This window comes from Sinocyclocheilus rhinocerous, unplaced genomic scaffold, assembly GCF_001515625.1.
Source record: "Sinocyclocheilus rhinocerous isolate Xijiao unplaced genomic scaffold, SAMN03320098_v1.1 scaffold53, whole genome shotgun sequence".
In the NCBI taxonomy this organism is placed as follows: Eukaryota; Metazoa; Chordata; class Actinopteri; order Cypriniformes; family Cyprinidae; genus Sinocyclocheilus; species Sinocyclocheilus rhinocerous.
The window spans coordinates 1,014,495-1,030,236 of record NW_015645538.1 but is presented as its reverse complement, the minus strand read 5'-3'; the positions used below and the strand labels follow the sequence as shown (position 1 = coordinate 1,030,236).

Here is a 15,742-nt window from a genome sequence, read left to right as displayed (position 1 = left end):
CGTGAAATGCTGTAAACTGTGAAAATGAAGTCTCAAAATCCAAATGAACTGAACAAGATCGACTCCAACTAGACGTCAGTTAATGCACGCGTGTCACCTGATCCACAAATGCACATTTTAATCGCTACATGCACAAATCATGATATTTTAATACAAACTATAACATTTGTATTCACAAATATGTCTCTATTTGATCAAAATGCTGCACATTAATGTAATTCTTAGCTCTGCAGACACCGGTTGAAAAGCATTTGTTTTAGTGTAGTGAGGCACATTTGCGATTTTTTCACATCGTGTACACGTTAATGAATTGCACTGGGCCTTGTTCATTGGTAGTTGTGTTTTTGGGGACGTGAAATGCTGTAAACTGCGAAAATGAAGTCTCAAAATCCAAATGAACTGAACAAGATCGACTCCAACTAGACGTCAGTTAATGCACGCGTGTCACCTGATCCACAAATGCACATTTTAATCGCTACATGCACAAATCATGATATTTTAATACAAACTATAACATTTGTATTCACAAATATGTCTCTATTTGAACAAAATGCTGCACATTAATGTAATTCTTAAGTCTGTAGACACCGGTTGAAAAGCATTTGTTTTAGTGTAGTGAGGCACATTTGCGATTTTTTCAAATCGTGTACACGTTAATGAATTGCACTGGGCCTTGTTCGTTGGTAGTTGTGTGTGTGGGGGACGTGAAATGCTGTAAACTGCGAAAATGAAGTCTCAAAATCCAAATGAACCGAACAAGATCGACTCGAACTAGACGTCAATTAATGCACGCGTGTCACCTGATCCACAGATGCACATTTTAATCGCTACATGCACAAATCATGATATTTTAATACAAACTATAACATTTGTATTCACAAATATGTCTCTATTCGAACAAAAGGCTGCACATTAATGTCATTCTTAACTCTGCAGACACCGGTTGAAAAGCATTTGTTTCAGTGTAGTGACGCACATTTGCGATTTTTTTCAAATCGTGTACACGTTAATGAATTGCACTGGGCCTTGTTCGTTGGTAGTTGTGTGTGTGGGGGACGTGAAATGCTGTAAACTGCGAAAATGAAGTCTCAAAATCCAAATGAACCGAACAAGATCGACTCGAACTAGACGTCAATTAATGCACGCGTGTCACCTGATCCACATATGCATAGATTCCTTTTTGCATTAGCAATTTATGATATATTAATGCAGAACAGAACATTTTTATTCGCAAACATCTGTATTTGTACAAATCGCTGCACAATCATTTAATCCTGAATTGCACAGACTCAAATTGAAAGACATTTGTTTGTGGTTAGTAAGATACATGTATAAAATTTATGCAGTACATGGATAATTGTGCGTGCATCTATTAATCATTTTGAGTCTAATATCATCCCATATGAGTGAGCATTCAACATTTGTTTTTGAGAGCGTGTGACGTTGCCTTTCCTCCACGTGCTGGTGGTGTGAATAGCTTCCCCTTCCCCCTGCCCTGCGCCTGTCACTCAAAGCCTTAGTTAAGCCTTCATTAAGAAAATAACAGTGAGGCTATGGCCTCCACACTGCCTTTGTTCAAACACCTGCCTCTGACGTCAAAGGGCCGCTTTGCATCACACATGCATCTTGTGTCAGGGTCAAACATATACAAACACACTCATATGAAGTCTGTAAGAGATTTTATAATGGCGACTTTACATTATATTGTACATTATAGAACAAATAGTATGTAAATGCTCACTTTATGCCTGCACATGTGTTATCTTAAAGTTATCTTTAGTCTAATAGCATCTCGAAAAGCATCAGTAGAATCTTTTCACTCTGTTGAGTTTCCTTTAGCTTAGAATTAAAATGCTCTAAAAATGGACACAATTGCCAAATTTGATAATTGGCAAAAAAAAAAATTTGAATTTATTTTATCTGTTGAATATTAATTATATTGTAGTCCTTTAATTTGATTGGACAAGCAGTTTTCTATAACAATATTATTTCTTATAAATAAGATAGCTGGTCATATTGTGTTAAAAATGCTATTTACTCGACATTAATTGAGAAATTATATAAAAAAATTGTTCAAAAGCAATATATCGCTATCTTGCTGCTGTACTGAATATCACAAAACTGCAAGTAAAATCTATTTATAAAAACATTAAATCTTTATTAAACTTTATTTCCTTTCAATTAATTGATTAAATGTATGTTTTAACATTGATGGATGGCATGCTTTGTTTTTTATAGTTAAAAACAAAGGCCCTCATAGGGTAAAAATGTTCCTGGAGCTAAATATTGGTCCTTAATAAATGTGCCATACATATGTGATTACCAACTTCTTCACAGATAGAATACATTTTCCGACATTTGACCTCATTAGTCCACAATGTATCAGCTGATAATCATCAGACAGTCACAATTTAGCGGGCTGACATTCGAATGACTCGAATGTCTTTTTTGTCCACATACGCCATTCTGTACTGACCTTCGCGCACTGCATGTGATTGCAGCCTTCATTTTTCTGGATGGGGGATTTGCAGTTGGCACAAGGTTTAGAGTTGGTGAGTAGCCACAGGCAGTTGGCAGCATCTTCATAGGCTTCACTCACACCAGCCACTGTTCAGAGACAGAGAGGAGCTCAATATTAAAACCTACAGAAGCAAGTTGTATATCATGAACATCCATTAAATAAAGGTACAGGTGAAGGTGCATATATTAAGTAAAGGTGCAGACTGAAATATCTGGAGCTCCTACATTCTTCAGGCTTCATTTCAGACACTTTCTGCAGCCACATCTTCCATGTCTCACAGTCACAAGGTTCATGAGCATCACCAAGACACTCCCTGAGAAGAAACCCGAGAGATAAACATGAATAGTGCTTTCATGGCATTTTCCAGGACGAACGTTAAGATGGTGATCTCATGAAATCTCGCAGAAACATGATTGTGTCACATTATCCCATCAAAATCAAAAGAAACAATATATAGTATTTTAACAAAAATATTAATTTTTAGGGCTGTTAAGGATTTTTGTATCCACCAGCCTCCTAAGCTCTCATTGCCATAAATGCACAAAAAACGAAATGGGGAAAAAAGTACAGCATTGTAGCGTCTGCGTAGAATCATGCATGATCTTTGGGTTTTATGGCTTAAGAGACCCTTTTAGCTTTTGACATTTGCATATAAATTACAGTCCTGGTCACAGACGTTACACTTGCCTTTTATTGTGGCCAGCCTAAGGCACACCTTTGCAATAATCATGCTGTCTAATCAGCGTCTTGATATGCCACACCTGTGAGGTGGTTGGATTATCTCGGCAAAGGAGAAGTGCTCACTAACAGATTTAGACAGATTTGTGAACAATATTTGAGAGAAATAGGCCTTTTGTGTACATAGAAAAAGTCTTAGATCTTTGAGTTCAGCTCATGAAAAATGGGAGCAAAAACAAAAGTGTTGCGTTTATAATTTTGTTCAGTGTATATATATATATCTCTTTAATTATTTTGTTTTTAAGTGTTTTACTGCATTTTGCAGAAATAAATTATTGTATTACAGTAATGAGAATAAAATCACCACAAAGAATAATAGGAATTTCAAAACTCAAAAAAATGCAAAGACATATTATAGTAATGCAAGGGAAAAAGAAGAAATGTGCTCAACTGATAATTAAATACTGTCAAAACATTAAAAAAAAACTCACAATGATCTTTAAAAATATATTTTTATAAGCACTTTTTTTTTTTTTTTAACCAATATGTATAGTTTAGAGGTTTTGTATGGGATCAGAACCCCGCCTAAAGTATTGCAGTCACGGATAAAAAAATTACAAGCATGAAAACAAAATTTAAAAACGCAAGTAAAAAATATATTGCACAAGATTTAAAAATGAAAGCAAAGTTTTCAGAATTGCAAACAATGGTCACGGATTAAAAAATAATAAGCGTAAATCAAAAAATTAATAACACATTTTTTATTCAATATAAGGCGTCTCTGTGTTGCTTGTAGGACACTGTTCTGCTGTGGCTTTATTTGGACTCTTCATCAAGCAAAATGAGAAAATAGGTACAATGTAAAACTCACTCAAAATTTACTTCTTGTTATATTGATTTTATACTACAGTTCAATAAAGATTTTCAGTGCAGCTTATATTCGGGGAAGCACTCTTCCTCATGTGATATTGCTTAACTGTATGTCATTTTATAATCTCAGAGTAACACAAAATAATATAAAGATAAATCTTACAAGACCATCAACCTTATCAATGACATACTGTACATGAAAATTTTTTGATTTACGCTTATTATTTTTTAATCCGTGACCATTGTTTGCAATTCTGAAAACTTTCTGAAAACTTTGCTTTCATTTTTAAATCTTGTGCAATATATTTTTTACTTGCGTTTTTAAATTTTGTTTTCATGCTTGTTATTTTTTTATCTGTGACTGCAATACTTTAGGCGGGATTCTGATCCCATAGTTTTGAGATGTACTTTTTAGCGTTCGTACCTTACGGTACCACCCCAGACACAGCTTTGCACCTTTTTTTCTGAGAGTGTAAATAAAGAAAACAGCTGGTTAACGTACCAGCAGAAGAGATGGCCTTTGCCACAGTCTACAGCGGGGGCTTTGAGCAAGGGGAAGCTCCGAGGGTCAGAGGCTCCAGGGCCTGGCCTAGTCAGTCGTACGGCTCTTTCACATCTGGCTATGGGGCACCAGCGAATGGCAGGATTATTATCCACAAAAGCCTGGTGATGGAAAAGAAATGCGTTTAAACTTCCTCTTTGTTTTGGATGACGTAAATGACCCAATATCCAAAATCGATTTTAATCTGTAAATCATCCAAATCAAATCGACGTGATATTTACCCAACAATCAAACATTTGACTTCTGAGCATCTGTGTTTACAAAAGCTTTTGTTTTTTGCTCAAACAAACACGGGCATAAACTCAACCAACAGCCTGATGCTGTCAGCATTTTGATTCAAAGCCAACGTCAAGACAGTCTATGATAAGAAAAATAAAATGGCAGCTTTGAAATGATTTCTGGTGCTTTGTGAGCTGCAATTGTACCTTAATGTCAAACTGCAGGTAGCGCTTATCCATCTCTCTGGAGACAACACTTTCAATGACCTCCACAGGAACCAGCTGGAAGCAGTCGTAAGCAGGGCAAAAGATGTTATGTGCTTCCCCTTCTTGGATCTTCAGATTCAAAAACCTGACATCCAGACAAACAGTGTTCAGAGACTGTGAATAGATGGATCATAAACAACCTGCAATATATATATATATTTTTTTAGCTGAGGTGGATTTTCCTATTCATTTTATTCACAGAATTTTAAAAATGTCAAAAAACAACATCTTTGAAGCAAAACAAAAAGGGTTTTCTTTGAGGGAAAGAACTACTCATCACATGAAGCATTGCAAATACCATAAACAAACAGGAAATGGTAAAATACATATCTGAAATAGTCAATGATTATAAGTATAAAAACAATATATTTGACATTTATAGCTATTCCATTTATAAACTATTCCAGCACATACACTACCGTTTAACAGTTTGGAGTCTGAAATATTTTAGAATGTTTTTGAAATCTCTTATGCTTACCAAGGCCACATTCATTTGATAAGATATAAAAAAAATAAAAAAAATTTAAAAAAAGAGTAATATTTGTTAAATATTGTTATAATTGAAAACAACTTTTCTAGATGCTATTTTAATATTTTAAATGTAATTTATTCCGGTGATAGCAACATTTTCAGCATCATTACTCCAGTCTTCAGTGTCACATGGTCCTCCAGAAATCATTCTAATATGCTGATTTTGCACTCAAGAAACTTTTCTGAAAACAGTTGTGCTACAAAAAGTTTTGTGGAAACCGAAATATATTTTGTTCAGGATTTTTTGGTGAATAAAAAAAGTTGAAAACATCCATGTTTATTTCTATTTTAAATCTTTTGTAATGTTACACATTTCTTTACTGTCACTATTGATCCATTTAATGCATTCTTGTCAAATTAATAATGTATGTATTTAAAAAAAATCTTACTGACACCAAACTTGGTAGTGTAAGTAGTTACCTGTAATGGATGTATTATTAAGAAAATATCTGATATGATCTGATCTTGAGCATTAAACAAAACTTCATAATTCATTCCTTACCCTTCCCAGCATGCCCTGCAGAACTCGTGCCCACACGACATATCCACAGGGTCCTCAAACACAGATATGTTTCCCATGCAAATCCCACACTACATGGGCATAAGAAACATTGAACAGACTGTGTCAATATTCTTTTCAGTTTTTGTGCATTGAATGATAAAGAATGTGGATCATAACGTCATGCATGGCGATTAATCTAACCAGGGCAAGGCCATCAGTAGGAGACAGGCTGATCTCATCAGGGGAGGTGACAGAGGAGCGAGTTGTTCTCGGGGTTCTAGGAGAAGGCAGAGTGTCCCAAGCATTGTAGCCACTCGGTGGGGGAGTTGGCATCTGAACACCTGAGCGCTGGCAGCAGTCCTCCGCATTAGACATCCAGTCTTCTAGAAGTTTTTCCCTGTCCCAGTCTGTTCAGCAAAAAGAAGGTTTAAACGTACTGACATTAATATGTTCCTCTAACGCAGTGTTTCTCAACATTACCAAAAAAAGTGTGTACAGACAAGTTGCTTGGAGCTGGAACCTGGTCGCATAGTGCTGGTTTAGGACATGCAACAGTTGCCATCTATATAATATTCCAAGAGAATTACGTATACAGAAAAAATACAGAATCCACCTTCCATCTCTGAATGTTAAATGTGAAATTGGTGCCAAATACTTCAGTAAAGATTAAGCATGGAATGTTCTGGTTTGCCCAATAATGAAGACGAGCCAAGCCCTTTTGCTTGTAATATCTTGAAGAATGAAGGGTCCTGGATATTGGCCAAATATGGCATATTTCTTTAATTGATCAAATGGATCAGCTGGCACAATGACAGCCCTCTGCAATATATTACCTTTTCATCGCTAATGTTTTACAAATACGTACTGCAGCAAAACTATGGTAGAGGGATCAGATGATACTTATACATATAGAGGCTTTTTATTTGTTCACAAAATCTAAAAGATTTTTCCCAATTACCTCAGGATTCACTTGTGATGCCAATTTTTGTAAAAAAATAAATAAATAAATAATGTAGCATACGTATAAACCCAGTAATATCATTGGCTAAGTGGAATTGTTTGCTGCAGTAAATTCATACCGTGAGCTCGCAGCAGGGCCTCAGCCGTGAAGAGAGGAGCCTGCAGCATATCCGCCGTCTCCACTATCAACATGTCTTTCAGCCGACGCAGGTCTTGCAGTTTCAATCCCTCATATGGCTGGAGAGCAAAAGAGAGAATGACAAGTTTGGGAGAGAGAGGGATAAAGATGAAAAGTGTAAAGGAAAGAGGGTGTAAGAGGAGAAGTGATGGAAAGAGAACTAATAAAGCTTTTCCTTTTAAACTTCTATATTGCTCAGCCTGTCTGGAGCAGCAAAACGAAGCAATCATGAGTCTGCTGCTGGCAGTTGGGTCTATCCTCTTTCAACTGGTGCCCTATCCTTTGACTGTACATTACCAAGTTATGATTTATCTTGAGCTCACTTCCTCAGCACACAGCTATGACTAATGAAATAACGGTGTACTCTCACACGCACAGTCTACGTTAGTTTCTCCGTTTGTAGGCCTGCAAACTTCTGCCTATATTATATTTTGGGATACAAATTGATTAACAAATTTAACAAATGTTAAATGTTATATATATATATATGACCCTGGAGCACAAAACCAATCTTAAGTCGCTTGGGTATATTTGTAGCAATAGCCAACAATAAATACATTGTATGGGTCAAAATTATCCATTTTTCTTTTATGCCAAAAATCATTAGGATATTAAGTAAAGATCATGTTCCATGAAGATAGTTTGTAAATTTCCTACTGAAAATATATTAAAACGTAATTTTTGATTAGTAATATGCATTGCTATGAACTTCATTTGGACAACTTTAAAGGCGATTTTCTCAATATTTAGATTTTTTTGCACCCTCGGATTCCAGATTTTCAAAAAGTTATATCTCAGCCAAATATTGTCCGATACTAACAAACCATACATCAATGGAAATCTTATTTATTTATATATGTATAAATCTCAATTTTGAACAATTTACCCTTATGACTGGTTTTGTGGTCCAGGCTCACATATATGAATGGTACTGTTTATATGTATATAAAATGGAAACTGTAATACACCTTTTTTCAGTAATCTTTGATGAAAAGAAAGTTCAAAAGAACATTTATATGAAATGAAAATTATAAATGTAACATGTATAATTTTGTAACATTATAAATGTATTTCCTGTCCCTTTGGAGCAATTTAATGCATCCCTGCTGAATAAAAATGTTAATTTCTTTCTTTCAAAAAAAAAAAAAAAAAAAAAAAAAAAGAAGAAGAAGAGTTTAGATGCAAAAGCCTCTAAGTTCCATCTGAAATTTTCTTATAAAATTAGCATTTCTCATAATTTGAAATGACTGAACCTACACATAGGAGTCTGATAAAAATGCTAATTTTAGAAGAAAATTTCAAACGGCACATAGAGGCACTGTATGTTGTTTATACACTGTAAGTTATTTATATATATATATATAAATAATTTTATTGATCCTAAACTTACTAATGTATCAAAAATAAATGCTAAAACATCTAAATTCAGAAAACAGTTTTTAACACAGCCATACCTCTCGTCGGTCAAGGGCGGCATACTCTGCTTCTATCTCCTGAGCTCCAGCATCCTGAGAGAAAACCATCTGAGACTCCAGACTGAGCGCCAGCTCCTTGTGATGCTGTTTCTCCGCACAGTCACACGGCGTCTCCCTGTCCTTGTTCTCCACGAACAAATCTGCATTGTTCTTCACTAACAACTGTAAAACACAAGACTAACCCTTAGTTAGTGGCTTCACTGAGTAATCAATCCTAGAGTCCTACAGTGAAACCAGAAAAGTAATCTTGCATGGTCATGGAGTTTGGCCACATACTAAACAGTCGAACAGAGCTGAATCTGAACTGAGGCTTTGCATTAAATCAATTGAAAATTCAATAAATACATACTCAAGGCCTGAACTACATAAGAAAAAAAAACAATCTTGTTACCTCAACACAGTTCTTCATGCCAGCCGCTGCCGCGTAGTGCAGGCAGGTGCTCTTTTTGTTGTCGGTGGCACTGACATTGGCTCTCTCATACTCGCCCTGGTCCAGCTTGGCTCCGGTCCACTGCAGGATCATCTGGAGGCACTCAGCCCGCTTCTGTTCATCCTCCTGGGGGCGGCTGATCCGCGGCTGCAGCGCCCCCTCACTCAGCAGGATCTGCGGGCCCATGCACAGCAGGTGCAACGCAGTCTCATTGTGAACGTTGCACTTGTTGGGGTTGCCATCTTTGGAGAAAAGGAAAGACCTGCAGGAAAGGAACTCGACTGTAAATCAGAATTACATTTAAGAATACAAATTACAACAGCAAAACACAAACAGTAAATGCAAAACAAACAAAAAACTGTAGCTTAGTGTAGTTTTTGTACATATCCATTTTGTGCAAATCATTTTGATTCAGACTTGATTCTTTAATGAATCATTTAGACCAGTGATTCTCAACCCTGGTCCTGGGCGCCCCCCAACACTGCACATTTTGTGTGTCTCCCTAATCAAACACACCTGATTCAACTCATTAGCTCATTAGAAGAAACTTCAGGACCTGAAATGGGTGTGTCAGACAAGGGAGACATACAAAATGAGCAGTGTTGGGGGGCGCCCAGGACCAGGGTTGAGAAACACTGATTTAGACTGATCTGTATACAGCTTCATCTTGTTCATTGAAAACAATAGACTAAAAAGAACAAATCATTTAAAAATCAGGCATCACTATAGCTTATACAAGCTACACAAAAGTAGTAGTATCTCCTGAAATTAGATGAACATAATTAGAAAAATGTATATGAACTATACAGACCATTTCAGGGATTAAGATTGTATTAGATCTCATGACTTTTTAAGGCCTAAAAAACTAAGTAAGGCAAGCACATACAATTGTAACTTGAATGTGTGAGGCTTCCAGTTATTTTAGCTGTACAAAAACTGTCCAATATGCGGCTTGATATTGCAAACAGGTATTTGTTATCATACTATTTTAATTTATTATTATAACTATGTATTATTTTTATTTAATTTATAATCATAAACACACTGGATTGTAGCAAAAATACGGATGAAAAACAAAAACAAAATTTTTACTGTTTACTGCACTGTTATTCTTCTATTTATTTACCTATAATAGCAAAGGAATCAGAAGTACATTCACAGGAAATAGCTTATTTCTGCGTTGAACTATGAGTTGAATAGAATGACATCCTGTTATCAACACTGGTTGATTTTGCATGCTCAAAGCCTTAAAGGGGTCCTATTATGCTTTTTCACTTTTTCAACTTTAGTTAGTCTGTAATGTTGCCGTTTGAGCATAACGTTCATGCCAGACTGGGGAGAGAGGTGTTGTAATAATGTAAAATATGTGAAAAATAATGTGTTTTTCGAACAACCTAGTATGAGAGCCTGTTCTAGTACACCCCCAAAACAAAATCAAGACTTTGTAAAAGAGCATAATAGGACCCCTTTAAGGGTGCCAAGCAATAAATAGGAGTTTTGCACCATAACTGTTAACACTTCGTGGATTACGCCATGCTTTATTGCCCAATCAGCATCAAAGACCAGAAATGTCTTATATATTGATTTTATAAGCCTCTATAAAACACCACAGGCAGTATATAAAGACGACCTTCGTCTTCTTCTCAAAGATATTGCTTCAAGCAATAAAGGAGAGCTAGTGGCGGCATCTACCATCTCAAAATTTCATAACATATGAGAGTTCATTAGGATCATAACAATATTAACAATGAAAATGTCATGATGACACTGTTCAATACAGCTGGACCCCTCGGTGTCTCCCTGCCTGGAGGTAATTAGGAAGACTAATATCATTTCAGGCGATTAATTGCGGGAGCTTAAAAGTAATTGATAACAGGTTTCAAATACACCATAGAATGGACTCAGAGGAATGTACAACCTTGTAAGCTTTAAGAGTGAATTTAGTGATTGCATTCAGCAGGCTTTAATGCCTTTGAGTGGAAATGACTCAGCGAGCTGTTCTGGGAAGTCTGTGATGTGAATCTGGCAAGTTTATTAGTTGATGCAACTGAAAACAACAGCTCTAACTCCCAGCATTCCCCTAACCCTGCTCTCCAACTGAAACTGCACCTGGGAGGCCAGAAAGACTGGTTGAACTACCACGAAATTGACACGGACACCTGTTAACTACGCGACTGTTAAATCTACCGAGATGTAACAATAGAACATTAGTGCAATAATGCTGTAACGACATCATGAAATGCAAAGCCAAGCATTTGAGGTGGAATGACACCAACATCCAAGGATAATGTCTAGACAAACAGGTGAAAGACATCTTGTGCTTTGTTCTGCTGTATGCTAACTAATTAAAGTGTGATCATTATAAAAACAAGACCACACAAAGGGTACACATACTTAAGGCCAGATGCCAGAGTATGTGGCATTTGGCCTCAAAAATTCTGGGTGTAGTCTAGACTGGCATGCTGTTTTTCCAAGAATCAGTAGCAGCCTCAAAGTGAATCAGAAGTCCAGTTACAAAATACAGAACTCTGGTATTAGCTTTTAAATACATAACCACTTCAAACTGGCCGTTACAGTTTGGGTGGTGGTTCTAGCTAGGATGTTTGTAGTTTTGTCAACATCTTTGTTTTCAACTAGGACACGTGTAGAATAGAATTTTTGACCTTGCAAGCTTTAATTTGACAGGCTGGTTTTAAGCAACTTCGAGGTAAAGTCTGCCTGGAAACAACCCTCTGTGCAGTACAAACTTTCAGTAAAATATTATTTTTTGTGGTATGGTCTGTAAATCTGCATATAAACAGTACAGTAGAACACTTTACATGTAGGTCACTTTTAAATGTCAATCAGATGCTCTTTTTCTGTCCATTACACCAGAATAAGCTACAATGTGGGTTAGTAATCATGGTCAAAGGTAAAGATATGACAAACTATACAGATCAACTTATATTCTACCTTTTACAATAAACTTGATGTATCAGAATGAGAAGCAATCAGGCTGTGAAGTCATTAAGGTTGCTAGCAGTGTGCTCCAACATGCTGTAAAATGAAAAGAGGAACGTGAAAAGGAAAGAGGAGGGACAGAGAGTCCTCAGTAGCTAGCTGTCCTAGCTGGTAATTACCAACCATTTTCTCAGAGGGGTGCATTTACTACACTAAGTCAGAGTTGGCTTTATGGCTGCAAGCGGTCTTGACTCAAATACCAAGCAACGGAATTCAACAACCATGCAAAAATAACCTTGCATCGCACAAAAACACCTCGGGCTCCACATAAGCTTCCCATTCCATGCATATTTGCTTTAGGTCCTGTCTGTTAGGGGCCAACATGGGAAGGTTATTCAGTGTTTTTTTGTTCTCCCTGAAGCAACAAACCTCTACAAATGTTGCTGTGCTATTTGGGTCTTCCCATTACATCAATAAAAGTCTAACAATCTTACCTTTCATTGTTAGGATACATATTAAAATTAAATGCGTTCATATGTTTTGCCATGACACATACAGTACTGTTAAAAAGTTTGGGGTCAGTAAGTTTTATTTATGTTTTTGAAAAAAGTCTCAAAAAAATACAGCAAAACTGTTATATTTTTACTGCCATTTTTAATCAATTTATTATCCTTGCTGAATGAAATGATTAATTTCTTTAAAACGAAATACTACTGATACAAACTTTTGAACCATTGTGTAATGTCTACTAGTACCTTACAAATTATAATTTCATAACTAGTCATAACAATTTTGATTATAATAGTTCTTTGTTTTGCTTTAAATGGTGTCAAATTCACTCTGGCACTGAAATTTAAGGTGAACAACCACATCACGACCAGTAGAGGCTAATGCTTGTATTTCGGTGCCCAATCATTCACAGGTTCCTACCTGATGAGGCGTGTCATGGCATGGCGTGAGGCGTAATGCAGGGGTGTGTTGTGTTGATAGGGCTCCCCATAAGATGCGTTGGGCTCCAGAGCCTCTTTAAATTGGGGGTTGCTCTCATAAAGCTGGCAAGCCAGGAATTCGTCTCCACTGATAAGTGCTTTACGAAACTTGGTGGCGGTATTCCCCATGGCAGGAGCTGTAGTGGGATCCGCAGAGCGACCCACATTAAGTTTTCAGCACTCAGCCAGTGTGAGAGTGGATAGGCCGCATACCGCAAGTCCTGTAAACACATCAACACGATCACATCGTCTGGAATCTGTTATTCACTGTGTTACATCATGGAATGGAAAATCAATGTGGAAAATCAACAGCACCATATTGCAATCTCTATTTAAAAATTTGACACCAGAAAATCAGGTTTTGCTCCTAATGTGATATATAATCTCTACGCCCATCACTAGTCCATTACCTTCACCTCAAAGCTTGACTCAAAAATAGTGTTAGGCTTAAATCTGAAGTGTAAAATTACCACAAGCATTTTCAAATGGAAATGCTAAATATCTTGTATAAAAATAAGACAGATCAGATCCAGCAATAATCTTTCTGGACTCTGAACCTAATCTATAGTCTGAACATTTCTTGACAGGTGACACAGTTGATCAATGAAATCGACTGTTGGGTTTGCACTGGTTTTGATATTGCCGACGTGTTTACACATTTCTGTGAAATCAACCAACAGATGGCTTAATTGGGGCCATTGAAACGTATGAAGGATCGTATGAAAGTCTTGAGGAGCATTTTTTAAAAATGTAACTTTTGAGTTTTTAGAAAGCTGTGTCATGTGCGAGACACTGCGAAAGATGCCAAGCATGATTGCAATGGTCAAACACGTCCATCTAGCGTAAGTTGACATAGAAAAACAGTGGAAAAGCAACACAAACGTGCTCTGCTTTGTAACATATTAAACAGTAAATAATTATACAGTTCAGATTTGAATATATAACTCATACGCAGCTACTGTGCGAAAAATAAACAAGCTACTATCCAACTCGCATTACTATCTTATGGAAATCCCTAACGTAACAAAACCAGTCTGCTTCACAAAATGCTAATTTGCATATGACCACATTGTGCAAATAACAATCTTGCACAGGTGTCCTTATCTGATCTTATCGTTACCCTATTTTTCTAAACATTTACATCAGATAAAACGGCTGTGCCTTTTTTTGATTAAAAAAAAAGTATGAGTACACTAAAAAAGAAACCTTTTTAAAAGGTTACATGACCTAAGGGATCTATAACGTTTCATCAGCAAAACAATCCAGTATGCATCATGTCATGCTCTAATAAATCAGCTTGAGAGGGTTGTGGGAGAGTAGAGGGCGGCAGCAGGTGCACTGATCGGGCATGAGTGAGTGGGAGCTGGGCGTTCGACCCGGTTTTTTAGGTCATTCTGTCTGCTCTGTTGTTCTTTTCCACGTCATTTCACATCTCACTCGGATTCAACAAAAATGTCTGTGGAGTTACATCAGAAACAAAGCACATTTTAGAACTCAGAAGGATCATTATAAACGCACTTTGGACTTGTGGTCGAACGGCTCATTTTCAGGTGGGACGTCTGAGAATGCAGAACAGATGAATTAAGAGCAGCACTTGGCAGGCACACAAAGAGAGGGAAACGTTTCTGTTCCACAAGCTTCCCCCACACTAGAGCTCAATCATTAAACATACTGTGTGTCCATTAATGGAAAAACTCCATTTGCATTTATTTTACAGGCAGTGGGATACTTTCAAACAATGCAGGCTTTGTGTTAAAAGATGATCCTCAACTGCCGTTTTCACTTTTAACTGTCTGAAACTACAGGCTGATTAATTGCCATGGCAGACAAGAACAGCATGCAGTAACCTGACATTTAAAGTTACAGTACCAAACCTTTACTATTATTTTTGGAAGACAAAATAAGAAATGTAAAGGACTGACAGTCTCAGATAATATTCACCTTCATTGCACGGTTACGCTTTATATCAGGTGGCTTTAACTACTGTGTATAATATACATACATGTTGGTTCATGGTTATTACATTTAAAGGACTCTCATTAAATTAACATTTGTAGTTACACTTAACGTTACCCCTAACCGTAATCCCAAAACTGTAACCCTTAATCTTAACCCTATCCTAACTCCTAAAAGCAATCCATACCTCAGACTTGTGGGGATTTTCCAGAACAACATGTAGATACATATCAAATCCATAGTCCAGTAGTATGAATATAATGTTAGTAGATAGTAGTTAAAGGGGTCATATGACGTTGCTAAAAAGAACATTATTTGGTGTAATGAAAGGTGTTTATGCGGTTTAAGGTTCAAAAAACACATTTTCCACATACTGTACATTATTGTTTCTCCTCTATGCCCCGCCTTTCTGAAACGCGTCGATTTTTACAAAGCTCATCGTTCTGAAAAGCGAGGTGTGCTCTGATTGGCCAGCTATCCAGTGCGTTGTGATTGGCCGAATACCTCAAGCGTGTGACGGAAATGTTACGCTCCTTAACATACTGTGATGCCCTGTTCGGTCGGAGCGACGAGACAAAAACATTAAAGGGGTCATAATAAACAAGGCATTTGTTGCATCCAGTGGGGACATAAATACGGATTATAATGACTTATACTGTATTTTT

General features: G+C 36.8%; 1 protein-coding gene across 3 annotated transcripts in view; it reads right to left on the bottom strand.

Moving 5' to 3' along the window:
• Positions 1 to 15,742, bottom strand: part of LOC107706216 (ankyrin repeat and IBR domain-containing protein 1-like) — a 33,274-nt gene that overhangs the window by 15,742 nt on the left and 1,790 nt on the right. For 2 of the 3 annotated variants that reach the window (XM_016509844.1, XM_016509846.1), the window contains exons 2-11: positions 13,063 to 13,342; positions 9,154 to 9,454; positions 8,742 to 8,924; positions 7,229 to 7,346; positions 6,351 to 6,556; positions 6,150 to 6,238; positions 5,057 to 5,201; positions 4,572 to 4,732; positions 2,746 to 2,834; positions 2,477 to 2,607 (exon numbers count right to left, since the gene is read on the bottom strand). In XM_016509844.1, the coding sequence (XP_016365330.1) occupies positions 2,477 to 2,607; positions 2,746 to 2,834; positions 4,572 to 4,732; positions 5,057 to 5,201; positions 6,150 to 6,238; positions 6,351 to 6,556; positions 7,229 to 7,346; positions 8,742 to 8,924; positions 9,154 to 9,454; positions 13,063 to 13,250 (1,611 nt within the window). In that variant the 5' untranslated portion in view covers positions 13,251 to 13,342. The remainder of the gene's footprint in view (positions 1 to 2,476; positions 2,608 to 2,745; positions 2,835 to 4,571; positions 4,733 to 5,056; positions 5,202 to 6,149; positions 6,239 to 6,350; positions 6,557 to 7,228; positions 7,347 to 8,741; positions 8,925 to 9,153; positions 9,455 to 13,062; positions 13,343 to 15,742) is intronic. The other variant, XM_016509847.1, reaches the window with a different exon arrangement.